At 44.7% G+C, this 27590-nt stretch overlaps 1 protein-coding gene across 2 annotated transcripts in view; it reads right to left on the reverse strand.

Moving 5' to 3' along the window:
• The window catches only part of ARHGAP20 (Rho GTPase activating protein 20), a 96391-nt gene extending 84360 nt beyond the window's left edge, over positions 1-12031 (reverse strand). Inside the window, exon 1 of one of the 2 annotated variants that reach the window (XM_073339232.1) lies at positions 11762-12031. In XM_073339232.1, the coding sequence (XP_073195333.1) occupies positions 11762-11860 (99 nt within the window). In that variant the 5' untranslated portion in view covers positions 11861-12031. Of the gene's footprint in view, positions 1-10629; positions 11235-11761 lie in introns of those variants that run through there. The other variant, XM_073339238.1, reaches the window with a different exon arrangement.
• Positions 12032-27590: the final 15559 nt, after the last annotated feature.

Raw genomic sequence — 27590 nt, forward strand, 5'->3', positions numbered from 1 at the left:
GGTGAAGAAAGAGGGGGGAAAAGAGAAAAATAGAAGTAGTTCTAGAGAGCAGCATATTTTTCTATTGTGTGAAGCTATTACAATAAAGTGAAAAACAAATAAGATTATTCTTCCCCCAAGGAGGAGATTTTCAAAAGCACCCAAAGGATTTACGAGTACACATTACATTGACTTTCAAACAGACCACTGTTCTAACCACTACCACTCCCCTCAAACAGTCAGGAAAAAACCCTAGATTTCCTGACCTCTCCAACATTCTTCTGATGTCTAGTAATTAGTTGGCAAAGCATGTGTGACATCCCCCTTTAATGGCTGGCCCTCAGAAAAGATAAGTTACTATTTTAGCTCAACTGATAGAGGTCTGTGCTGGTAATTCAAACGGCTGGAGGGTTCCAACTCTACTGATGTGCAACCAGGATCCACCCCAACCCTGGTAGTCATGGTAGAATTTGTTTTTTCCAGTTTCTTTTTAAAAAAACTGGTGTATTTAATTCACCTAGTGAAGATGTGTTCTTAAATACAGATTCTATGGCTTACACAAAATCACTATAACTTGTCTAACGTGGCACATTGTGCAGCAAAACCCAGGTATTCCACATTTTGGTCATTTGTCACACATTTAGATTGACTGTGTCATGCACTGAAGGTTGAGAGATATGCCCCTAGTCTATAGCTTCTAAGACATGTGTCTGTCCTCACAAGCTTTGATATAAAAACACTAGAATTTTCCTTTAACATTGTTCCAGATCTCAGGATTGGTGACCACGGAGAACAAACAAAAATAAAACTCTTAAGATTCATCCCATGACTTTTCAGTCAATTATGATCCAGGATTTTCTTCCTTTAGGCTAACAATAACCACTAAATACTATTAAACATTTTAGAGGACTATTAATTCTTCTGAAAATTTGTATTCTTAATATAGCACAAAACTTGTTAGGGACGGTTCATATTACATTCTTCACTGTGAGGAAAAACTATGCAATACTCCATGGTAGAATAATAATAAATGAGTATCAGACTCCAGCAAGTTCAAATAGGACTCAAATTACTGCTGTAGACATAAGCTTTCAAGTCTCTAGCCTTGCAGAGAGGCCTCAAAACATAAATAGATCGCTAAAGAGGCTTGTCTTAGGAAAAAGGAGAATTTCCCAACCAAGAGTGAAGTTAGTCAGGCCAGCTCTTTGAAAATGAAAACATTTCAAAAGTACTGCTCAACACAGCTATAAAGTTCTTCTAATTTTTATTTATTTAGACAGATTCCTAATTTAAAGAATTGAGAGTGGGAAACAATTAAAATTAAGTTAATTTACTTCATTTATTCTGTGGGGGAATGAGACAGCTTCCTGGTCTAGCGAACTGCACCCAAGACGTTTGTTATCTCTAGCTTCCCCACCCGTGTTTGTATATGCACATACACACCCTGAGGTCTCCTGCTGGCAGCACTTAGGAGACCTGAGAGGATCTGTAGGGCAAGGAAGAGCAAGCGGAGGGCAAGGGATTAGGGGGAGGAGTGACAACAGACACAGAGCCAGCATTTCTCCATATACAAATCCCATATGTCCAGATCATGAAATTCTAACATTTATATAAATAAAGGAAAGTAGTATGGTAACAAATCCTCACTGGCAGAGGCATGCAGATATGGAACATTATAAAAATCAATATCCTATGAATAAGGCTACGATTTAGTCATGGGTATTTTTAGTAAAACTCATGGACAGGTCCCGGGCAATAAACAAAAATTCATGGCCTGTGACCTGTCCATGAGTTGTACTATAAATACCGCATACTAAATCTTGGGGGAAGGGGAAGGGGAAGAGAGGGTCGCTGCTGGGCAGGTGGGCAGTGGCACCAGCCGCTGGGGGCTGCCAAGCCAACCGCAGCTGCTCTGGCTGCCCCAGGATCGCTGCTGGGGGCTGCTGACAGCAGCTGCTCTGGCCACCCTGGGACCAGTGGCGGGGACCGCCAAGCAGCAGCTGCTCAGGAGATGGGGCCAGCTGCCCGGGGCCTCCTAAGCAGCGGCCAGAGCGGCTGTCCCCGGGGCCACATGAGCAGCTGGCCCTAGAGCCAGCTGCTTGGGCAGCCCTGAGGTCAGCCACACTGACTGCTACAGAAGTCACAGAGGTCACGAAAAGTCACGGAATCCATGACTTTGGTGACCTCCGTGACAGACACAGAGCCCTATTTGATGCACATTTTTAGTACTCTGCATGGCAAAGATGGTAGGCTGGCATCTGTAAGGGGCAGAGTTAAGGTACTGTACTTCACTTACATTTACATACTTTCATAGGTGTGGGTTTCTTCTAAATTTTACATTATCGCTATGTTTCTTGAGTTTCTATTTTTTTTTAAAACTCAAACCACAGAAATGAACCTGTAATCTTAATTTCACTTTAAAGTTTTCTGTTGGGGTTATAATACCATATTAAAGTGTTATCACTGCAAAGAAACTGTACATACAATGCCAGAACCTCACCTGATATAAACTAGCATAGCTCCACAGAGTTCAACTGAGTTATGCTAAATTTACAGGTTCTGGCCCAAATCATTTAAAAAATTAGATCTTGTAATCTTATTGATGGAAGGATGAGCAGTAAAACTGCCAGCCTTTACTCCGAGTATCAACCTAGTCATCTGCTCCAGGGAAGTCCATTCCTCAATTCAAGCATTAAACTAATTTTGGCTAGTAGTTTAAGTGGACAGTCACTTTATATTGTGTTGCTCAATTATGGTATTAATCTCCATTCTGTGAAAAAGCTAATGTATGACAGTTCTTGAGTGGAGCTTTTTTCTTTTTTTTTTTTTTTATAAAAAATAAACCTAACTGAAAATACAGCACTTTCTTATGATTTCTGCATAGTATTTCATTATATTAGGCCTGGAAAGAGATCAGCAGGGCATTTGTTAAGTAGAGAACACAGAAAGAATTCATTGCACATATGATTTCTTTTGTGGGGAAAAATAATTAAGATACCAGATGTAAGTGGTACAGTGTTTATAATTTTTATGAGCATCTCGAGAAGCAAAATAGGTGTCTGATCACTCTTTTCCAGGTTAGTGAAATGAACACACATCCTTTTTCAGCTATTTGATAGCTCTACCATTCTGATTTATGTAGTATTTTTACACATTACCCTCCAGTCTCACATAATACTGATACTATTAAACTATTTAAGGCCCTGATCCTCAGCTTATTCTACACACAGACCCCTAGCCCTCAACATGCAACTAAGTTTTGATTTACTACTTTTGTGATCATCCTAGCATAATGTTTTTTTTCATGCTCAAATAATCTAAGCTCACTCAATACCATATTTAGATTAATACATGAACCTTGTTGTGTCCTAAAGAAATCAAAGATCTGGTCCAGCTCCCATTTAAATCAATGACAAAATTAGAGCAGAATCAAGTTTACAGAATGTATGTGTGTTCACAGAATGAATATTGCTGATGTATCCCAGCAACATACAATGCAAGAATGTCAGATTTTTTTTTTTTTAACTGTAAGACACTTTCTTTTTAAGGAGAGGATGGGAACAGAAGGGCTTGCAAGCTTGATAATGAAATATGGAACCTTTGGCCTCTAAGCCAATGGTCTGAACCCAGAGGAAAAATCAATACCATCTGAGGATGATTCAGTGATCTATGTGAAATGAGACGAAAATCTCAATCTATCCTTAGTGGATAGGTGACCACAACACAAACACCACCTCTGTAAAAGGCAGACACCCTTGTTGGCTCACTCACTAGAATCAAAAGGATTGTACTTGTCTGGAAACTGAATTAACTTCTCCATCCCTAAAAGCGGGTCAGGATTGAAGCACAGTGGCTAGCTACTGCAACCTTCACCCACACAATCACTGCTATACTTGTTCTGCAAGCAGAGGATTTTGCTCTTTTCGGAGGTAAATCTGGACCCTTCAACTCTTTGCTTTTCTTTTAATGAAAAGAAACCCTCTTTAAACAAAGATTTTATAGAGTGAGTTTTAAGTCAATAAGAACAGTTAATGATTTCATTCGTACAAACTCTGCCCTCTTGATGTTTGAAGTAACAAAAAAAATATCAGGGCATACACGCTTTATGGTTTAGTTATGTTATACTTAATTCATGTTTACAGACTTTTAAGGAAGCCTGTACCAAGATTTACAAATAATTGTTTTACTAAGACTAAAAAAAAGGCCCAAAATATTGCTCACTGTCCAACAGTTTATTTTTCAAGATCTACTTGTGCATCAGCACTGTGAGTATATTTCACAGCTAGATTGCAAAGGTATCACTAAGCCAGGGTTTCTCAAACTTCATTGCACCACGACTCCTTTCTGACAACAAAAATTACCACAAGACCCCAGGATGGGGGACTGAGGTTGCCCGAGCCCTTCTGCCTGAGGTGTGGGGGCCAAAGCCCAAGCCCAACTGCCCCAGGTGAGGGTGGGAGAAATGGGGCAAAGCCAAAACCCAAGGGCTTCAGCCCCAGGCAGCGGGCCTGTAACCTAAGCCCCGCTGTCCAGGGCTGAAGCAGTTGGGCTTGGGCTTCAGCTTTGGCCTGGGGCACTGGGACTCTGGCTCTGGCCCCAGGCCCTAGCAAGTATAAGCCAGCCCTGGTGACCCCATTAAATGACCCAGTTTGACCTGACCCAGTTTGAGAACTGCTGCACTAGGCCATTTATAACTTAGTAGGTAATAAGCCCTTTATGTTGTTTATTTCTCTTTTCTGCATGCCTCAATCTAATATTTGTCAAAGTCATACAGTACGCATTGAATATAAATAAATTAAACCCCAAGAAGTTCACTATTTCTTCAGTAGGACAACAGGGCTGTTTATAACTTTCTACCCCATTCTTGACCTCTTTTAATCAGAATGATTCTGATTGCTTCATGAGTTGACAGTTCAGCTGTTATTAGGTTAGCCTGTAGTGAGTGTGTTTGGATGCTCCATAAATGTACAGAATGTAAAATGTCCTTCTCAAGGCTCATCTACCATAAAGGTAGATCAAGTGAATATTTAGCAAACTACTGAGTGACTGTTTACACTGACAACATACTTTTACTTACTTACTTACAAGGACTTTCCCAAAAATAAAGTCAATTTAAGAGGGCTAATTAAAGAGAAAACAATTAGAGAGGCATGAGAGGAGAGACATCAATACAAGAGGATGAACGGGTGGCAGAGTGCACAGTAAGAGACAAAGACTAAAAGCAAAGTTGGGGTAGGAAAACAGAAGAACAGTAAGAGAAATTATGAGCAAGAAGAGATATGCTATCAGCAGTCATACTACTACCCTAGATAAAAAACTCTTAATGCTTTAATTTAAATCTGGCAGGCAGATCTCACCTATTATGTCGTTTCAAATGCTGGTGGGAAGGAGGAATATTAACAAAAAACTGGAGAAAGGGGTTGTAGGGAAAACGGAATGCTAAATCAGCAAGTCCTATTGCCAACAGTGTTTCAGCACTTCCTTGCTATCCTCCTCTTCTACTTTATTCCCGTTATTCTGCTACCGGGCAAGTGTGCGCATATACACACACAGCAAGAGGAGGATTAACACTTGGTACAGTTGTGTCCGTGCTCCTGTAGTGCGGGGCTTTCCCAGCGGCAGTTTAAAACTGACAAACTTCATATAGTTCTTCTCTATGTCAAGTGGCTATGGAGAAATACTGATGCAGCAGAAATCCCATTGGGGAACTAATAAAATTCAGGCGGGCATGAAAGCTGTGAATCCCATCCTATTACATACATCTTAAAGCCTAGTTTCTTCCCATCATTTGAAAGAATATGGGGAGATCCTCACTCTCTCACACACCCAAGCTTTAATTTAATCTCTGGCAGGATTTTCTGAAAGGTCGGAAGGGTCTCAGGAGCTACGATAGGCATCCACTAAGCATGTGTCTCATGTCACCTTCCTCGGGTGTCTGATATGTTTGCTCATTGTGCCGAGTGCATTCGTTTCCCTGATGTACTGACATAGATGGAGCAGGTCACAGCTAGGTTCCAAGGTATCTCTGCCTTTGGTTACATGTGTCAGGCTACAGAATGTAAATATGCAGCTAACCTGTCTCCAGGTGAAGAAGAGGAGACAAAGGAGTCATAAATACTACCAGAGCATAACTGAGAGCTTACCTGTGAGTACAGATTGTACATAGGAATCTGCTAGACACATGCATGAGAAGCAAAGGATTCTAATAGCCTTAAGCTAATAAAAAAACCAGAAATTTGGGTTCAGGCTGTCTCTGCTTCCTTAAGTCATTCCCCTTGTACCTAGATACTGCAAACAACTCAGAGTCCATACAAGATGTGACATATGCAATTCCTAGGTACTGGGGACTACAGTTTTTATTGAGGACTGCTACTACCTTGGAGTGAAAAAACAAGGCCAGGAAACTCAGGAACTGGGACATCATTTTATTCTGCAGACATACAACTTTCTACTTTTCCCATGGATGGCCACCCTCAAAAAAGAATCATTAATCCTGGATCCTTGACTAAAGCAACATTGCTGGGCACTGAGGTACAGTGCTACGTTATCATAAATCAATACATGCCATATAACTGGCTCATTCCTAAACAGCAAGTGGATTAATGATTTAGTTAATCTTAACTACATACTATTTTCAGTCCTCACTTGACTTAAAATTGCTCATATCACCTTAAACTTATGCAGTAATTTCATTACAAGGATAAAAGTGTGGTGTGAGAAGTGTCCCTAGGCAGCCAAGATTCCAGTTATCATTAGCAGTAATATTATTATAGTAACACCCAAAATCTGACCCCTTTGTGCTAGGCATGATACAAATTTATGGGAAGATATAAACAGCGCCCCAAAGAGCTTACACTCCAAAATAAAAAAATATAAGGGCATAGGAAAGGGATACAACATACAAGCAATGTAATCGGGGTGCTGGCAGGTAGAGAGAGAAAACAACAAAATGTATTTGCCTATTTTTACAGGGGGATGAAGAGGCAGTGAAAGGGGGAGGTTATACTTGCCCCTGCTTATTCTAATATTGCTCCCTAGTTTTTTAACTATATCCACCAAGTACAAGTTTCCACATCACCTAAATTCTTCCTTCCTTAGCATAGTAAGCAACAACCATACCCGTGATCACAGCAATTGCATCAATTTAACTATATTGGTTTAGAAACAAACAAATATCCTCAAATCAGCACAAAAACCATGTATAGACTAGCTCTCAAAAGTCAGGTCCTCAGCTGGTGTAAATTGGCACAGCTCCTCTGACGTCAATGGCACTGTACCAATTTACACCAGCTTAGAAACTGGCTTTGGATTTTTCACAAGTACAACAATACTTTGCACTTCTATGTCAAATGTAGAAGTGCAAAGTATTTCAAACGTCTCAAACATCGATTGACGATGCCTCACAAAGTCTCTGAGGTAGGTAACTACTTATATCCATTTTTGCATCTAGAGAAGATGAGGCATGCAGAAGTTCTGCTATTTGCACAAAGTCACACACAAGTAGATGGTAGAGTTGGGAGCAAAACGTAGGCAGCTTCCACCTTTCAGCCCTGTGGTTCAACAGAGATCACACACTCCTATTTGCTTTGACATCTACATGCAAACTAATAACTTAAGATAAAATAGAGTTCTGAGGAACACAGAAGAGCATAACTATTTCTGCTAAGTAAGCTTAATTCAGACTCTGAGTAAAATATAGTCATGATAAGAAGAAGGAGTTATTTAGTGGCTACTGATAGTCTCTCTTTTATTTTGAGAGGGTTCATGTCAGAAGGTTAAAGCTATTTTAACATCTTTAATCTTAAATATCATATCTCCATTAGCACTATTTTGATCTTTAAAACTGTCACCAGTCTCTATACTGATCTATTACCAACTTGCTCTCCCATATAATTTCATATGGAACCAGCACACAAGGGAGTTTATCTCCCACTGTAACAACAAGGATTCCATCCATTCTTCCGTTATACACACACTGTAAGATAAATACCATGATATATAGGTACTTACAGAGTATCCATCACTGTAGTATCTAAGCAGTAACGATACCTCATTTGAGATTCCATTCCATGCAAAACTAGGGCCAGGCCTTGACCTCTGTTGAACTAGTATAGCAAGATCATAGGAAGCCTCTTCCTCACTCATGCAGCAGCAGGACAGGTTTCCAGTGCAGTACTTAAAGAGCACTAAGGATGTGGATCTATAAAAGCCACCCCATCATCAACTCAAAGGCCAATATATGCAAAGTCGAGAGCGTGACCAACCTTACCCTCACCTAGAATGCTACATGCCATCTGCAGCATTTACAAGCCAGAGGCACAAGCTGCTTCTTTTCAAACATACATATCCCACTTTGTGTGCCTCCACTAGATGGAATCCTGACATGGCTGTCAGGATCTGTGGGAAGTGGTCATGCTAACCAGCATCCTTGCTCCCTCTCAGCATTGGCTGGAGGCTGAGCAGAATTTGAGCGGTAAAGTTCCTTAGCCTGTAACCTCCTTGGAGCAAGGGCTGTCCTTGAGTGTTTGGACAGTATCACCATTAACAACAATGCACTCTATTACTTTATATTATTTACATCCAAAATGCTGAATTACACAAAGGAGGCTGTAGTAAAATACTTTGAATCTCACAGCATTTGAAGCTTCCTATCATTCTATTGTTCTTGTTCCCCCTTCATTTCAGAGGGCATTTCGGCTTTCACAGGTGGCAAGATACAATATGCACAGAGATTACATTCAGAAAATGAAAAGGAGTTCTTGCGGCACCTTAGAGACTAACCAATTTATTTGAGCATAAGCTTTCGTAAGCTACAGCTCACGCTCAAATAAACTGGTTAGTCTCTAAGGTGCCACAAGTACTCCTTTTCTTTTTGCAAATACAGACTAACACGGTTGCTACTCTGAAACCATTCAGAAAATGGGGAAGGAACAACAGAAAAAACCCTACCTTCGGGGCCACATTTTAGATCATAGTAGTTAGAAATGGAAAGTGTCTATTAGATCAACAGCCAGGGCAGGATATAGTTCCAGTTTAAGAGGGTGCAGCGGATATCCCATAATGGTATGTAGCAAATATTTCACTGGTACTACATTTGATCTGAGCCAAACATATTCTAGGTGATGGTTTTATCTATAAAAACCAACAAGGAGTCCGGTGGCACCTTAAAGATTAACAGATTTATCTGGGCATAAGCTTTCATGGGTAAAAAACCACTTCTTCAGATGCATAGAGTGAAAATTACAGATGCAGGCATTATTATACTGACACATGAAGAGAAGGGAGTTACCTCACAAGTGGAGAACAGGGCGTCAACACTGGTTCTCCACTTGTGAGGTAACTCCCTTCTCTTCATGTGTCAGTATAATAATGCCTGCATCTGTAATTTTCACTCTATGCATCTGAAGAAGTGGTTTTTTACCCATGAAAGCTTATGCCCAAATAAATCTGTTAGTCTTTAAGGTGCCACCGGACTCCTTGTTGGCTTTGTGGATAGAGATGCACCCTCCGATACTTGTTTTATCTATCTACAGCTACCCCGATACTTGTTTTATCTATAAATTTTTACTTGCTGCCACTGAACTGGGTCAGAGCAGTGGCTGGTTACAGTACTGCAGCATGCACTTTCAGTCTGGTTGCATTCACTGTCAGATGGAAAATACAACTCTTTTTATTGTCCCTGCAATTGAGATGTAACATAAAAGCTTTCTGGCCATAAGGATTGTTTCTTCACATGGAGCAGCATTATGGAGAGACTAAGATTTGTAGCTGCCCTACAGCGCCGCACTGCTCTTGTGGCCAATAAAGTTCCATGCCTAAGCACAAGATTGAATACAAGCGTGTCCTTTACCAAAGAGGTTTCACTCCCCTCCTAACCTGATACAATTAGGGCTGGAAAGATTTATGAAGGACATTCCCAACTGAGCCAGGCATTATAATCCCAAGAACCAATCTGGCAGTATTCGGTGTAATTCTCTAAGGAAAAGGTATTTGTTTTTATATGAATTTAACATTAATTTAACATTAAGTTAACGACATTTTAATGCAAACTCTGTAAGCAAGAAGAGATCCCTATCCAAACTCCATGCATCTGATGAAGTGGGTTTTAGCCCACAAAAGCTTATGCCCAAATATATTTGTTAGTCTCTAAGGTACCACAAGGACTCCTCCTTGTTTTTGCTGATACAGACTAACACGGCTACCACTCTGAAACCTGGGTTCTCTCAGTGAGCTTCAAATGGAAAAATAATGCACAATATGCCGAGCTAAAATGAAAAAGGAGATCCTATTTTACATTGTGGAAAGAATATGGCAGAGACAATTTAACTGGCTGTATATTACAATGGAAATTTAGCATCCAACATAATCAGGCAAGGAAACAAACCCTAACTGATTTTGAAAGAGATTTTGAAGATGGCTTTGGATATCAAGCTGTGTCCCATTTTCCTATAACTGATGGAACACTATTAGCGCTCATTTTCTTCCTCGGAAACCCCTTTCTTGTTTCTTTCAATTTAAAAGCGCGTGGGGCAACGTCCAGAGTCCTCCCCCGCTGGCCCCGGCCGGACAACGCAGACCAGGAGCAAAGTAATTACAGAACAAGGGGCTATTCTGAGTCAATCCGGAGTCGATCTAATCAGTAACAATCACCTTCAACCGCGTCTCTCTCAATCATCACCGAACATACACGGACGTCTCTGGTTTGTGCCACTATCCTTCACGTTCATGTCAACAGCTCCTTTGAAACAAACCCCGTGGCTTTTCCCTTAGACACAGCGTGGATCATTATGGCAAATTACTAGAGAAAACAGCTAATGGCAATCATCGCTGTCGCAGGCAGACTCAGCACAGGAAACCGAGCCGTGCCGAGGGTGACAAACACCCCTGGATTCAAACAAGCAGCGTCCTCTTCTTGCCCTAAGTCGCACCCTCGGGGGGGACGCAGCGGGCGGCCGGCTGGACTTCGCGGGTCTTCTTGGCGATGACTTTAAATGAATGGCTCGTTCAGCCGGGGCCAGAGCGGATCCGGCAAAGCATAACCTTACATCCAGCTGCACGCCGCGGCCATCGCCAACCCGAGGGGGAGTCCGGGGACATCCTGCAAACACGGGGACGGGGACGGGGGTGCCATGGGAGAGGGAGGGGCGTTAACGCTATGGGGCCCGGGGCGTATCATCTCGGAACAGGGGCACAGGCTAAGGGATGGGGAAGTAGGGCTTCCTCCTCCGCACTGATACCTGGGAACTGGGGGGGAGGGAATGAGGGCTCGATCGCTCCCTGCCCGCCCGGGAGGAGGGAGTATGGGGGTGTCCTCGCGGCTTTCCGCTGCCCGGGTGCATCGGGGGGGCGGGGGGGGGAGTAAGGGGCTCGAGGCTCTTCACTACCTAGGTGCATGGGAGGGGAGGGGCTCTCCCCTGCCCGGGTGCATGGGTGGGGGGGAATAAGGGGCTCGAGGCTCTTCACTACCTAGGTGCATGGGGGGGAGGGGCTCTCCACTACCCGGGTGCATGGGTGGGGGGGAATAAGGGGCTCGAGGCTCTTCACTACCTAGGTGCATGGGGGGGAGGGGCTCTTCGCTGCCCGGGTGCATGGGTGGGGGGGAATAAGGGGCTCGAGGCTCTTCACTACCTAGGTGCATGGGAGGGGAGGGGCTCTCCACTACCCGGGTGCATCGGAGGCGATGAGGGGCTCGGGGCTCTCGGGGCTCTCCGCTGCCCGGGTGCACTGGAGGGGGTGTGTGTGAGGGGCTCACTCTCTCTCTCGCTCGCTCTCACTCTCTCACCTTCTTGCTCTCGGAGGCTGCGGAGGCTCTGGACTCCCCGCTCACAGAGGACGAGCGCCCCTGCCCGACGTGATCCTGTTGCGGGGACATCGCTTCCATCAAGCTCCTTTCCCCGAACTCCCGCTGGGGTCACTGGCTCATCCCTCCGGCGGCGGCGGCTGCACCGTGGACAGTGAGGCTGCGAGCGAGCGCGCGGGACCAGAGCGCGTCGGACACTCGCTCCGCTGGCCCCGCCCCCGGCAGACCAGCACAGCGGCCCCGCCCACTCGGCCAGATGGCTCCGCCCGCACACCGCTCGGGAGCGCTTTCCCTGTCCCCCCACGCGGAGGGCCGCGGCGTGGCTGTGGCTACTGCGCATGCTCTGCGCGCCGCCAGCGCAGTCGCCGGCCGCCGGGGGGCGGTGGCGCTGCAGCGGCAGGTGTCCCCGCCGCGGGGCTCGCGCTGCCCGGGCGCGCCGTGCCCCGCGCGTTCCCGGGGGCCCGAGCCTGGGCAGGGGATGCGGCCCCTGCCTGCGTGAGCGGGCGCCACTCCGTGCGCAGGGGAGGCCGAATCTGACGCTGTCACGAATCGGAGCGAGGCCGTTAGTGCCTGTTAATTCGCAGCCTCCCCGCGGGCACACACGGCATCTGCAGTCCGGGGCCGTGCCACACTCGGTCGAGCAGCCGCTGCAAAAGGGGTCAGATTTTACGCAGGCCCCGCTGAGCTGTCACGTATTCGCGAAGGATTCTCCCCCTCCTCCCCCCACCGGGTCGAATACCGAGATGTTGCGGTCTGTTTATAAATAGCCCAGGGATGTGCTGGAGCCACTGGACTGCACCGCTTGCCCGGATGGCACACAGGCTGGTTTATAAAGCAAAGGCTGCTGCTTTTAAATCCATTGCAGAGGCCACAATCTCCCCTTTCCGTCTAGCCCCCCCTCCCCCCACCGAGAGGACATAACCCGAACGATCTGCAGACTTGGGGGCCAGTTAGGAAAATCAGGGCCAGAATCCCTGGCTCGGGTGTCAGGTGCAGGCTGCCTCTGTCTAGCCACACGCCAGTTGGTTCTGCTGCCTGCAATACTGGCTCACTCCCATCTGTAGCTCCCAGCGGCGCTCCTGTGTCCCCGTCCAACCTGGGCGATCACATTTCGTAAAAAGGGAAGCAGCATAAATTACAATTAGAGAAGGGAACATCGGACAGAGCATGTTTGTTCCCCAACGCTTCCTTCCAGGGGGAGGACAGGAACCTGTCCCTTGTGGAGCTTATGCAATATGCTGTTGACACAGAAGGGCTCTTGATGGCTAGGTAGTGGGGGGAAGTGGGCATACCCCATAGCCACTTTTCCATGGTCTGTATTCCCACATTCCAGCCCTATTTAGACGCAATTATCTTGTTTTTGCACTCCTTCACATACTACAGTGAAGAGAAGCCTAAGTTCTTTGGCAACCAGAAGTGGCTATTTAGTGGTGTTTTGTGTGAATGTGTAAAAATTAGTGTAAATGGGTAACACTACTTTGGAATCAGTTGCTTCCACCATGTTTTTAACTACTTCTGACATGTCAGCTACTGCATCTATTTCACTATATGCTACATGATTCAAAGTGCTCAAACCCCATACTGCTTTTTTTATAACTTACCCCCTCACTGGACACTAGCTGTACATTAACTTTGAACCTAGGAGAAGAGTTATATGTAAAATTATTTGAGCTAGGGGCTGTCATTTACTATGTTTGTACCACCGTGTGCACAAAGAAGCCTCAACCTGGTTAACGTCTTTAGGCACTACCGCACTCATCTCAAAGAATAGTAATAAATCATTTTGGCCTAGTTTTGACATGTGACAATTGACACCTTGTTTGGAATCATTTGCTGTGGAATAATGTCTCTCATCCAATGGGACCTCTGCTATCTATCTATGGTATTTCTAGGACACCCAGTGCTGACATTGAAAAGGTCATGAAGCAGGGACCTGAGGAATTGAAGTGGAAGGGTAAGCGTACAGGTACTTTTCAGAGATTAATCTTGAGCCCTAGCTGAATGCTGGCACAAAAATGCACATAAAGAGTAGCCTCTGCCTTTTGTACACATTTGTAGCTGAAAACTCTTGCAACATCACAAGAATTTTACTCCAGAACTCAATGTGTCCATTACTACTATTCAGAAAGTCAGTTTCCCATTAATTTCAAATGGAGGATGAGTAGCTAAGGTTCCTAAACTGCTCTGAAAATCTAAACAACTACACTACTTCCTGGAGTAGCATAATTTATGTGTTGCCTGTGTGTGCTCAGGACTTCTCCCACCTGACTCCTCATTTCTGCAAGTCAGTGGAATCACACAAGTATAAAACTGGTGTAAGAGTGATTAATTTATTAATGGGCAGGATATGGTATAAATGCTTCTTCCTCATTCTCACAGAGATGCTGTATTTGCATATTTTCTGCTATTAACCCTTTCTTCCTGCCCTAAGTCATCAACAAGTCTTTCAGGTCATGGACAACTGGACAGGGCTAACTTTGATGCCATCTAAACAATACTCATGAGGTGACTGGAGGGGTTGCTTTTGCATGATGTGATGTATACCTTCCCAGTCCCTGCAAGATCCATCACTTCCTCCACCAGCCCTGGAGAAAGAATTGTACATACATTTACTGCAGAGTTTTGTATACATTAAAATCTCATGAGTTAAGATGTTTCCTATTCATTGAATTCTTATAGAGGAGCTGAAGTGATGCATTCTTGGTATCAGCACTAATTTGCAAACAGATGGCCATATTCAAAAACTCAAGCCAGTACACAATTTAAATTTTTTAAGTTTGATAAAAATAAAATCCTGCGTCACCAAAAATAAGCTGAGTATGAACCAACTATGTACCAAAACAGGTGGCAAGCTGTGACTGCTGCTTGCAATGCAAAAGTTGCTTATTTCACTGTTTCCTCACCCACCCCCTGCTCCCTCTCTGCTCACATCTGTTTATTTCATCTGCCTGTTGCATCTTGTCATACCCAAGACCCCAGTCCTGCAAAAACTTCCAGACAGTGGTGGATTAGCCACTGGGCCAATGGGGTCCGTGCCAAGGGCCACGGCCTGAAAAATGGGCACCCCCATACTCTGACCTCTCCGCCTGGTGCTCCTGCCAGGGAGCGGGGTCTGGGCGCGGGGGCTTGCCCTGCTCCGCCTGCCTGGATCTCTTGTGCCCCAACACAGCTCCCTGGCAGGAGCGCTGGGCAGGCAGAGCAGAGCAAGCCTCCACACCCCAACCCCATTTCCCCAGCAGGAGCATGGGGAGAGGAGGGAGGACTGTAGGCAGAAGGGGTAGGGAGGGGCCCCCTCACTTGCTGTGGCCCAGGGCCCCACAAAAACTTAATCTGCCTCTGCTTCCAGACATGTTTATCTTTAAGCACATGGGTTAAAAGTAAGCACATCTGTAAGTCTTTTAAGGCTTTGGGCCCAAGACTGTAAGCTCTTTGGAGCAAGAACCATCTCCTTAAGAGCTACAGTACCCAGTACAATTAAGGTTACCATACGTCCGTATTTTCCTGGACATGTCCAGCTTTTTAGTTCTTCAATCGCCATCCGGGAGGAATTTTTAAATATCTAAAAATGTCTGGGATTTTGCCATTATTATTTTTCCCCAAAGAAGAGTTGATCATTCAAGAAAGAGAGTGAATGTTGATAATTCGAGAAAGAAAGTGAATGTTGATCACTCGAGAGAGTGCCCACATTTTCCCCCTAGCTCTCAGCGCCTGTGCTGCGAAACAGTTGTTTCGCACGGCTTGGAGGGAGGAGGAGGAGGGGGAACGCGGCGCGCTCAGGGGAGGAGGCGGGGCCGGGGTGGGGATTTGGGGAAGGGATCCAATGGGGCAGGGAGGGGGCGGAGACTTTGGGGAAGGGGTGGAATGGGGACGCGAGCAAATATTCTCCTCCCACCCCGTGGAGTGTCCTCTTTTTTGAATGTTCAAATATGGTAACCCTAATACAATGAAATTCTGATCCTTGAGTGGGATCTCCAGGCATAATTGTAATATAAATACTAAAAAGGAGGGAACAAAAATATTGGATTAGGGAGCTGTATAAAATGTCTGCTCAAAATCTAGAATATTTTTAGTAATTTTGGCAGGCTATTCCCAAGAAACGTTTGCAAATGATGATATTCTTGGTGATGTTTTGGAAATTAGGCTTATTTATTTTGCAAAGGAAATGTTACCAAGCTTTCCTAAATGCCCACACATGCTTAGTTGTGTTCCTTTCTGTAGTACTGTAGCCACATTTCCTGCAATATTTACTGAATGTTTATTGACCTTTTCACATAGTAACTAAAATAAATAGATTAAAAAAACCTGCTGCATGATATGTCTGAAAATCAGAGAAGTGCTCCTCTGTGGATGCTGTGAATGTAAAAAATTCTGTTTCAGTTCTGCGACTTCCCTTATGCGGACTTTCATACACCTTTTGTTAACCTTGGATTATTTTCCTGCGCTGCCAGAAAAGCAAACAGAATGTTTTGTGCTGAAGATATATAGCTGTAAGTGACTCAGAGGAATCAACAGTTTTTAAACCATGCTTCTCTTAAACTACAGCACAAATAGTACTGTAGCCAAATGATGGAATGGACACATAGTGAACATACAGTACACAGCCACAATGTACAGCCGTCCTGAGGCGCAGTGCCTCTAAAAAGACCTTCTGCATTAGAATTGGCAGCTAGAAGGTTCCACACCTTAGAGCTCTTAATCTCAAAGCATATAAAACCAACCAACCAACCAAGAATGGCTAAAAATGGAAAACAGGAAAAATAGATTTTCCCAATGGAGACTTCAGGGCTTTACAGTCAATTTTTTTAAGGCTGTGCATGTTTTTTTCAATTTGGATTCTTTAAGGAACCTGGAAGGAAGCCAGGGGCTCAGCACTAAAACCATCCAAATTACATAATCAGGGTCTGGGTTGTATTTGACAAATGGTGTTTTTGCATGTCGATTTCAAATATCAGCTTGGGGATTCCTGTTTTGCGTGTATCATTGTTCCAAACTTTCCTTCAACTATTCAACTATGCAAAATATCACAAATATATACTAAGAACATACTCCAGCCCTGCCCTACAAAAATGTAACAGGCTAACAAGACAACAGAAATATTAACAGAGAGGAGAATTTTTGTTGCTTTGGCGACAATGACTTTGTTGTTTGGGGACCAGAAAAGCATGGATATTGAAGGGAAAAAATCATGTTTGTGAATAAAACACAGGAGAATTAGCTCATGAGCAAATCCATCTACATGGAAATATGACCCCTGTAAATCTGCCATGTCAGTGAAACCCATGGTGAACTAAATACAAATTTTATTTTTTTAAACAAGCTTTCCATCCATTTTTGCACTAGTGGAGGTTCCTTTCCAAGGAAAAGAGTGCATCCAATATAAATAAATTACAGTTTGGAAGTTGTATTTATTTACAAGAATAAACTCAACATACATGATTCTTCTAAATCTACACCAAAATACATTTTCCTGCATACTAACTTAACAAAGATCACAAAAGCTTCATGTCAAAGAAGTCATACTGTGGGTCAAATATAAGAACTTGAAAACCTAGAGGCAATCGTATTTACAAGTAGATCTGGTGCATCAGCCTTCACTTCCTAACAATCTACTACCATTCATACATTCTAAGTGGCTAAATTTAGGACCAGATCCCAAGCAGAACTGAACCACACCCGGCACAGCTGAAGTTTGCAGGGGTTGCTGGCAACAGTGGCTTTATGACATCTTTATGCCCTCCCCTGATCCTGGACCTGTCTGGCTGCTAGCCTGGTCCCCCACATAAATTGAGCGGCAAGCCCTGAGGCTTCTCTAATGAGCATTTCTGGTTGCTGGGGTGATCACTAGGGCAAGGGCTGACTTAGACATGTCCCTGTCTCCTAGACATTTCCCTTTTTGCTGGGATCTGAGAGGGAGTGAGATGGGAGCTACAACAGCAGCTGTTCACCACCAGAAGCACAAAGGGAATCTGCCACTGTTCAGTTCCACAGAGTTTACTGCTGCTTTGTGCCAGCAGGCCAGAACGAAGTGAGTATCATAGAGCTGAGTCTGGACTGTGATATGTGTGGGAGACACCTTGTTGCTAGGCCCAGTTCTTATTCTTTAGTTTTGATGGTAGTTGGCAGTTATAAATGGTTTGCTATGTAAACCATTGCTGGTGGGGATCCATGAAGTCTACTGGTTCAGTCTACAGGGGTTGCACTGGCTTGTTTGCATGGAGGCTCAGGTTCATAGCGAACATGAGCATTTATGATAAACAACACTCCTTCTACCCCAGGCCATTTCTCTTTTGTCAAAAGCAAAGGGTTGACTTATAGCTTGTATGTGTGCTGGATGCACGTGCTGTATCAGCCCCCTACATCTTCCAGGGGTGCTGAGCATTACTCACCCCCTTGTCTGTACCACTTCTGAATTGTAGATTTTATGAAATTGCAGTGTTGCCAACTCTCATGATTTTGTCATGAGTTATGATCATTATTGTTTTCCTAAAAGCCCCAGCTCCTCAGGTCAAATGGCTATGCAATGATTTCAGCCTTCATTCCCAAAGAAAAAGTAAGTTTCTAGCCTTCCTGGTTGTGGAGAAAGCTTCAACTAGTGACCCCAGGGCACGCTAAAGGCTCAAAAAACAGAAGACAAATAAAAAGAACACCAAATCTATTATTTTTTTACATAATCTCTTGATTTTTGGTGAGCCTGACTCACAATTTTTGAACATTTAGGGTTGGCAATGCTGAAATTGTACCATGAAATTACTGCGTTCTGGAAAGCCTACATGTATGTGGCTCCACTGTGAATAAGCCACAGGGTTGTACCATGCCTCTGCCAGGCCAGAGACAACGGGTGAGTGAGCAGCACTCTATCCAAAGTAAAACACCATGGGATAATGGGTATGCTCTAGCTAGAAGATCACACTTCTTCCTCTTGTCTGAAAGGAGTGGGGCTTGGAAGTAATGGAAAGTTACCAGGAGGAGAACAAAAAAAGCAAGTGATGTTAGCAGGAGTCTATTAAGGGATTCACAGGGTGGAACTAGAGAGAGCATAGGCGCGACTCTGTGGGTGCTCTGGGGCTGGACCACCCACAGAAAAAAAAAAAGTGAGTGCTCAGCACCCGCAGCCCCGCTGATCAGCACATCCCCTTCCCCCCCAGCGCCTCCTGCCCAACAGTGATCAGCTGTTCAGCGGTGTGCAGGAGGCACTGGGGGGCAGGAACGGGGGTAGGGCGTGCTCGCGGGAGGGGGCAGAACAGTGCAGGAAAAGGCAAGTGGAGCAGGGGCTGGAAGAGGCAGGGCAGGGGTGAGGACTTGGGGGGAGAAGGGGTTGAGCATCCCCTGGCAAATCACTAAGTTGGTGCTTCTGGGGAAGAGAACCATTTTGCACCAGAGTAAGAGGAATGAGGCTGCTGCAGGGGCAGGATAAGGAAGGGGGCAGAGGACCCTGCTTGCTTGTGTGAACACTGATGACATCCCAAGAACTCCCAAAGGAAGGGTGAGGTAGTGAGGGACATGTAGGATGTTTGATTGGTTTGTATAATCAGTACTCTTCTGTGCTTTACATGATAAGTAAACTTTATGCTCTTTTATTTATTCTTCAGCCTCTATCAGTCCATTTCCTGTTATTTTCCTTCATAATTACCATCATAATTCTTCAGAGGCAGCCAAAATTAAAACTCTGACAAACAGATCCCTGGTTTTCCTATTGAAGGAACAAAACCCTTTCATATCTTGGGAATTGAAGAGTAGCTGGAGAACCTGAGAACAAAGGCTGAAGGAACTGGGTATGTTTTTTTTGGGAAAGAGGAGATTAAGGTAGGGGGACATGATAACGGTCTTCAAATACTTGAAAGGCTGCCATAAAAAAAGATGTAGAAAAATTGCTGTCTCTTACCACAGAGGGTAGGACATGAGGCAGTGGGTTCAAACTAAATCATAGCAGATTTAGATTAAATCTCAGGAAAATCTTCCTTAACTGTAAGAACAGTAGGGCAATGGAACAGACTGCCTAGCAATGTTGGGGAAGCTCCTTCACTGGAGGTTTTCAAAAGGAGTCTGGATTGCCATCGGTCTTGCATGGTTTAGACACAACAAATCCTGCATCTTGGCAGGGGGTTAGACTAGATGACTCTTGCGGTCCCTTCTAACCCAATGGTTCTATGATTGTATAAAGATATTAGATTGGGCAATGTCTGTGTTGACCGCTTCACAACTGCTGCATGTTCTTTAGCGAGTTAAAGTGTAAACCAGCAGCTTCACACCTTCGGGTAGAGCTCTGGGAGAGGGATATGTTCAAGTACTGGGGAGTCTGAAGGGTCAGTGCTGTGCCCAGAAGGGCTAGGCGTCTGGACAGTGGGTTTCAACACTCAGAGGGCAGTACCAGACAGAAGGTCTGTGTCCTGAAATGCTCCTCTGGACCCCAAGAGCAGAGTAGTGGCTGGACTTTGTTCAGGCTCCAGGGGCTTGAAACCCTCTGGGGATCCAGAGTACATGGTCTTGGATTCCACTCACAGCAGTCCTGTTGGTTTCCCAGGAAAGGGCGTTTGCCATGATCTGTGACCCACTCCCCCCGTAATGCTTTTCAGAGGCCACCAGAAAGAATCACTACTTTCCTCTACCTTTAGCAGGTCTGCAGAAAGGTCAAACTCATTCTCCCAACAACACACGGGCAGTAGGAGCCAGGAAACAGCCCCAGTCCCATTGCAATTACTCAAACTGACATGGGGCACTGAGCACTTCATAATCTTTAACTCAGGGTAGCCATGGCACACCTACAGTTCCCTAGCTGCCACACACAACAGATTATGAAATGTCCTTCCCAGCACACAGTTGCTGGTGAGCCTGGAAGGTTTGTCAGACTGCTCCATTAGACCTCAAGAATGCACCCTGCTCCAGGATTCTGTGTTACCACAGCCATTACAGCTTTCTGACCTCCAGATCCAGGTTTCCCGCCCCTCATTTCCCCTTACACCCCTCTCTCTTCTTGCTCTAAAGCTCCCCTACACCCCCAGACATACCTCTCCCAGCTCCTTTTCTATTGGCCCAGGTGTCCATTTCACCCACCCTTAGCTCTCTTTCTGATACCTCCTACTCCTTTTCCCTAGAGGTAGGCTTGGCAGAATTTTTTTTTTTTAAATTTCAACAGATATCATTGCTGTTTATTTTTAAGCTTTTTCATTTTTATCAATTTTAATTTTCACTGTTTGCCTGAAATTATGGGTTAAGCATTTTTTTTAATCTATTTAAATTTTCACGGTTGCAGGAACTTATGGGGAGGTCAGGCAATAATTATTCAATGACAGTAGATGTTAAGATACAAAAAGTTATAACAGCCTTATAACAGGTAAAATACAAATTGTCAATATCATGTCAAAATACAGAAAGTAAAAAAGCCTTAAAAATCAAACTCTAATACGTTCTCAAGCAGCAGTTTCTTACTTTATCTATCCGTATATTCCAATGATTATTGATGGAAATATTTTTCATTGGTTTGTGTGTGGTGAAACTGCCATTTACTGACATTTACTGACAAAAATCAAATGCTTCTAAGCCTACCTATAGGCTATGCCCACCTCAAGAACCTGCTGGCATCCTCCACCAGCTTCTATTATTAGCCTTCTCTGACTGCTTCCTCTGAAACACTCCCCTCTCTAATGAATCTTAGTATAACTTTGGCCCTGAGCTCACAAACACTTTAATCACATGAGTAACTGCTTAGTGTATGCGCAACGTACCTCAGGTTTAAAACTCACGGGAGTTTTAAAAACATGCATGTAAGTAATCACCATGATATATTTGCTTGTGTATTGTATCCAATCTTCTTTTTTTCATCTATTTACATTGTATATTCTTTGGGGGTAAGGACTGTGTTTCCTATATCTTTGTACCCTGTCCAGAACTTCTTAGATGATATTGCGATGTAAGTAACAAATCTAACGAATCTCAGATCAGGTAGCACATGACCAGGATTCATGAATTTGGTCAGCTGGTTTGATCATTAGCTTCCCTGGCCTGGGCCGAGTACTGACGGGGAGCACTACATGAACAGTGATCCACGCCCCCCCAGGAGTAACTGTGTAAAGTTAAGCACATGTTTAAGAGTTTGCAGGATCAGGGCCTTTATTTGGAATCCTAGTCCCGCCTTGCGCCATGCAACCCTCTCCCTAGATATCTTTTGATAGCTGCACTCCTGGATTCTTTTTCTAAAGGGACCAATTCTTTGTAAATTTAATTTGTTCTGCCTCATAGAGTGGACCCTAAGTACACAGAAGAGCACCCCTCTTGGAAAGTTTAATTAATGCTTAGCTACTGTACAAACTATCTGTGTAATGGAGTGCACTCACTCACCTCTCGCGAGCACCCCGTCTCAGTGCATTAGCCTACACACTCTCTCTGTTTGTGGTGGGTCTTCAGTGACTCAGCCCTCTAGCCGAGTCACACACAGTCTGTCTGTGTGATAAAAGCAAAGCAAATCCCTTCCAAGGTATAAGTCCAACAGTGGGCCCATTTCAGCACCCTTTGTTAGGTCTTTTGATCTGCAGCCTTATCCTAGGGCTCACTCTTCAATCAGTCTAGCAGGGCCTATCACAGTACCCTGGCCTAAACTGTTTCTCAACCCCTTCTGGTTTCCCTCAAATTATCCCTGTTCTTACAGCAGTCCCCAGCCCTGGTGTGGGGCCACATCCCTCAGGGCTCCCTCCCTGAAGGCTCTTTGGCCCTCTTGGCCTTTCTGACCCCCGCTCTTCAGCTGGGCCACTAAAAGAGTTCAGTTCCCCTCCTGTGGTGTTTAGGGTTGACAACTTTGTAATTGCAGAAAACCAACCACCCTTGCCCGCCCCTTGCCCTGCCCTGCTCCACCCTTTCTCCAAGGCCCCGCCCCTCGCTCATTCCATCCCCCCCTCTCTCCGTTGCTCGCTCTCCCCTACCCTTGCTCACTTTCACCTGGCTGGGGCAGGGGGTTGGGGTGTGGGAGGGGGTGAGGGTTCCGGTTGGGGGTGCAGGCTCTAGGTGGGGCTGGGGATGAGAGATTTGGGGTGCAGAAGGGGGCTCCAGGCTGGGGCCAAGGGGTTCAGAGAGCAGGAGGAGACACAGGGCTGGGGTACGGGTGCAGAAGGGGGGTCAGGGTGTGGGCTCCAGGGGGCACAGACTTCAGGTGGCTCCCAGGAAGTGGCAGCATGTCCCTCTGGTTCCTAGGCCGAGGATGGTTAGGGGCTCCTCACGCTGCCCCTGCCTGCGGGTGCCGCCTCCGCAGCTCCAATTGGCCACGGTTCACGGCCAATGGGAGCTGCAGAGCCGGTGCTCACGGTGGGGGCAGTGATGGATGCCTGGCAACCCTAGGGTGCATCAAAGTCCAGCCACTTTCCCAGTGACCAGTGGGGAGGACCCAGGCCCCACCTCTACTCTGGGTCCCAGCCCAGGGACCCCATAGATAGCAGCCATCCACCATGTACCTTTAAATACACTGTGTTGCTGCAAAAATTCCCAAGGCCATATCCCCATGGCTTCAGCACATTCTTCAACCTTACCTCAGGGCCTTGTCCTGATGGAGTCTAGCAGCTAGTCCAAAGCATCATCCACTCTTCTCTGGCTCTAGCAGCTCTTCTTATACTAGCCTACTGGGCGCTGATTGACAGCTTCCCACACAGCCACTCCAGGCAGCTTGGAGGACCTCTCTACTGCCCTTTTCTGGAGCAGGGTGTGGCAGAGCCACAAGGCCTCCAGCAGGGGGCCTCAGGGCCTTGTCCACCCCATCACAATCTGCAAACCTCTTTGATTAAAAATCCCAAAAATATTCGAACATGTTTAAATGTGGAGCAGTTAATTTTGTTCAGCTGAGATGAATGTGGGGTTCTTCCAAACAACATTTCGAACCAAGGCAATCTTATCATTTTGTGCTATCTGATTAATAACTTCATAGTATCAAATGGGAAAGTGAGAGCACTGGGAAGTGTCAGGCACTTAACTCCATTTTACAGTTATGTTTTTTCCATTTGAGCCATGCGCTGTGGAGAGTGCTTGGACCTCAATTAAATTTAGGCTAGGGTTTCTGATTCAGATTTTGCACACCCACACATAGGCTGGCACAATCTGGCCCTCAATGAGAATGACTCCTGTAATGAACACATAGATTTGTGATGCTGTGTGAAATTAAGTGAAATATATACAAAGTGAAGTTTGCCTGCATAAGGACATTGTTGACACACAAAAGTTGCACCATGTCAACTAAAATTGGTTTCCAAATCAATGTAGTTAAAACAATTGTTGTGTATAGACCAGGCCTGAGTAATGTCCTCAGGATTTGACCCACTATCAACGCATACGCAGACTATATGAAAATTTACACTTTGCTACTAATTCTTATACATAATTACTTTTGCTCATAATAAAAGGCTTAAGAATGATTATTGTTGGCCTGCTGTGGTTTGATGATTTCAGGAGGTTTCTGTGGTTTGTACTGAGACATGATCATTGTCTTTGTCAGACATACATCATTACATAGGTGATCCCTTCTATTTAGCTAACTGGAAAATAAACATAAAAAGAATGCTTTCAAGAAGCACACTCTTTTCTCATCAATCCATGGGAAATATACACTTCTACCCATGGCTTTGCTTTCCCAGGGCCTAAAGAAGAGACGGATTCCCAAAAGCTTCTTGTTTTTACTCTTATTTTTAGTTAGTTCAAATGTAGAGATCACACACAATCTCGTGTTGTTCTTTGGTTTGTACTGTATGCTAAAAGCAGCCTGCATTGATTATAACTAAGTACATCTAAACTCCAAGTAAAAACAATTGCATAAAAAGTATAGATTTCCATTGCATGTATAGATTTCCTAACACTGAATCACATCCACTGCATCACAGAAATCAATGTGGAGAGCCTTTTTAATGTGGCCTTGAACAATTTACATGATAACAGTGCGTGAATTAACACACAGAGTAATGCAGGCTACTGGGAGCAGCTTAAGTCAATTATTGATATCCCAAGAATAAAGCAATTTAAATAGATTCACAAAGTCATTTGCACACAAAACAACACAGCAGCCTATTCAGACTTACCATATTTCATTATCTTGGCCAAACTCTACTCTACTATACGCATGAAGTCAGTGGGAGTTCTATGCATGTATCTAAGGTCAGAATTCAGCCCCAAGAGACGGAACACGCACCACTCTGAACAGTGGAGGCATCACAACCACTGGGGCCTTTAAAGTGCAGTTCCACTATGAAAAGTGACTGTATACAAATGTCGTTGTGGGTTTCCCTGTTTGTATTTCAATGATTTCCAGATCAAATTGTCTCAGATTTTTTTTTCTAAATGGCAACCCTGTAAACTCAAGTTGGGGTCCAAAAATCAAGCTGTGTTCTTTCCTTCTCATGCATCATGACCAGCAATAAGCCTCCCCTAACCAAATTATGTCTTCAATTATACCTCTTCACATAGGGTGACCAGGTATCCAGTTTTAAACCAGAAAAAGGTTTAAACCCAGCCGAAAAAGGACCCTGGCAGGTGCTGACCAGGCCATTAAAAGTCTGGTCGGCGGGGCTGTGGAGCTAAGGCAGGCTAGTCCCTACCTGTCCTGGCTCCACGAGGCACCTGGAAGTGGCAAGGAGGACTGGCTCCTAGGCAGGAGGGCCACGGGGCTCTGCACACTGCCCCCGTCCCAAGCAGCAGCTCCGCACTCCCATTGGCTGGGAACCATGGCCAATGGGAGCTGTGGGGGCACTGCTTGCGGGTAAGAGCAATGCGCAGAGCTGCCTGCCATGCCTCCGCCTAGGAGCCAGACCTGCTGGCCACTTCAGGGGCGCAGCTTGGTCCACGGTGCCAGGAAAGGCAGGAAGCCTTCCTTAGCCCTCTTGCTGCATCACTGACCAGGAGCCACTAGAGGAAAGCCCGCACTCCAACCCCGAGCCCCAACCCTCTGCCCCAGCCCTGAGCCCACCCCAAACCCCTCATCCCTGGCCCCATCCCAGAGTCTGTGCTCCCAGATGGAGACCTCATCCCCTCCCACACCCCAATCCCCTGCCCCAGCCCATTGAAAGTGAGTGAGGGTGCGGAAGAGTGAGCCACTGAGGGAGGGGGAATGTAATGAACAGAGGGCAGGGCCTTGGGGAAGGGGTAGGAAAGGGGCATGGCAGGGCTAGGGTGTTCGGATGTGGAATTAGAAAATTGGCAACCCTATCTTCACACCATGCTTTAATGGGTTTGCACAATGTAACTAATATGGAATTCACTAAACCCTTGTCAGTCACACTTTATATAGTATGGGCTAGGCTAGTTGAAAACATTTAATCAAAACTGCTTGATAGAAAATTGGACTTTTGACAAAATGAAATTTTTCTTGGAAAATGTCTGCTTTCTGTGGACATTTTTGAGTGAAAGAAAAAAGTTTTTTTTGTCAAATAAATATTGTTCTTTTTGACAAAAATCAAAATTTGCAGTGAAATATTTTTCCCCCGACCCACTCTAGTAAGGACAGATTTGTAAGTAGTTTATAAAAAGGATTAATAAATAATTAATGGATGTCTTAACAAACAGTTAATCTGTTGTTATAAAGTCCAATAAACGAGGCTTAAAACCATCTATAACATTTTCTAGTGCAGTGCTCATATTCATCTTAACTTATAGCAGCTGTTAATCATTTATTGACTCTTTATAAATGTACTGTTAATATAAAGTGTGACCCAATTCTGCTGCTGATGCACAAGGGCAGCGTACAGCTCCCTCTCCCAGAAATGTACTGATTCTACTGGTCTGGCAGCATTAAAAGTAGTAAAACATCATTTGTGTCACTAAAGTAAGCAGCTAGGACTTTTCATACACACATGGAGAAAATCTGTTTAGGGACAAGGTGCCATTTTTGTACAGTCACTTTACAGATTAAAACTACATTTTCAGCTTTCAGCTACAAATTAAAAATTAAAGTTTTAAAGTTAAGAACTGGCAATTCGTCTATGAGGGACCTGGCATATGAGCCAAGTATTAGACTTTAAAGGGTAACGTTTCAGATAAGCTTAGGTCTAGTTTTCCCAATTTATGGGTATAATGTCTAGAGTAAATCTGAGTACTTGTTTCTTCATCTACCCGATTTATGCTCACAATCAAGTGGCTAGCAATCCAAGAACTTAGAACAGTGTCTACAATTCAATTATGGGCACAAAATGCAGGTGCCCCTGGAAAATGGGAGGCCATCTTTTAGGAAACATACCACCAAGTATTCAAGTATTTCCAGAATATGCACATTTTAAGTTTAAACTTGTACTTGATTAGGCTGAATTGTCATCCAACAGCAGACAGCCACCGATCAGTCATCTAACTCAGTGACTCTAATTTGAGCTCATTTCAGGGGCATTTAGGATCCTCTTCAAGAAACTTCTGAGGAATTAGGACCCAACCCTTGCTGCGGAAGTCAGTGAGAGGACAGGACTCTCGGAGGACCTCATAAGAGTCACTCAATTGCTTCAGAATAGAGCCTTTCAATTACAAGGCATAAATCAGGTTTAGTTTTCTGGTTACATGTCTGCAGTTAAAAACAGAACATATACTGATCCCAGGAAGGGACAGTGGGGAAAGGCCTTGGAGACAGGCCCAGGCAGGAAGTGGTTCAGGGAGGAAGCAAGGGAACTGAGTGGATGGACCTTGGCTGCTTGCCACACAGTACTGCCAACCTCAAGAGATCAAAAACCAGGAGTTAGACCCCCCCAAATCATGATGTTTTTTAAGACTATTGTGTTTTTGGTCTGTCTCTTGATTACTTAACACCCCCTACCCTTCCCCAGTGTGTGCGTGACAGATCATGCTTCCCTCGCTCCCAGATTGACTG

This window comes from Lepidochelys kempii, chromosome 1 (assembly GCF_965140265.1).
Source record: "Lepidochelys kempii isolate rLepKem1 chromosome 1, rLepKem1.hap2, whole genome shotgun sequence".
Classification (NCBI taxonomy): Eukaryota; Metazoa; Chordata; order Testudines; family Cheloniidae; genus Lepidochelys; species Lepidochelys kempii.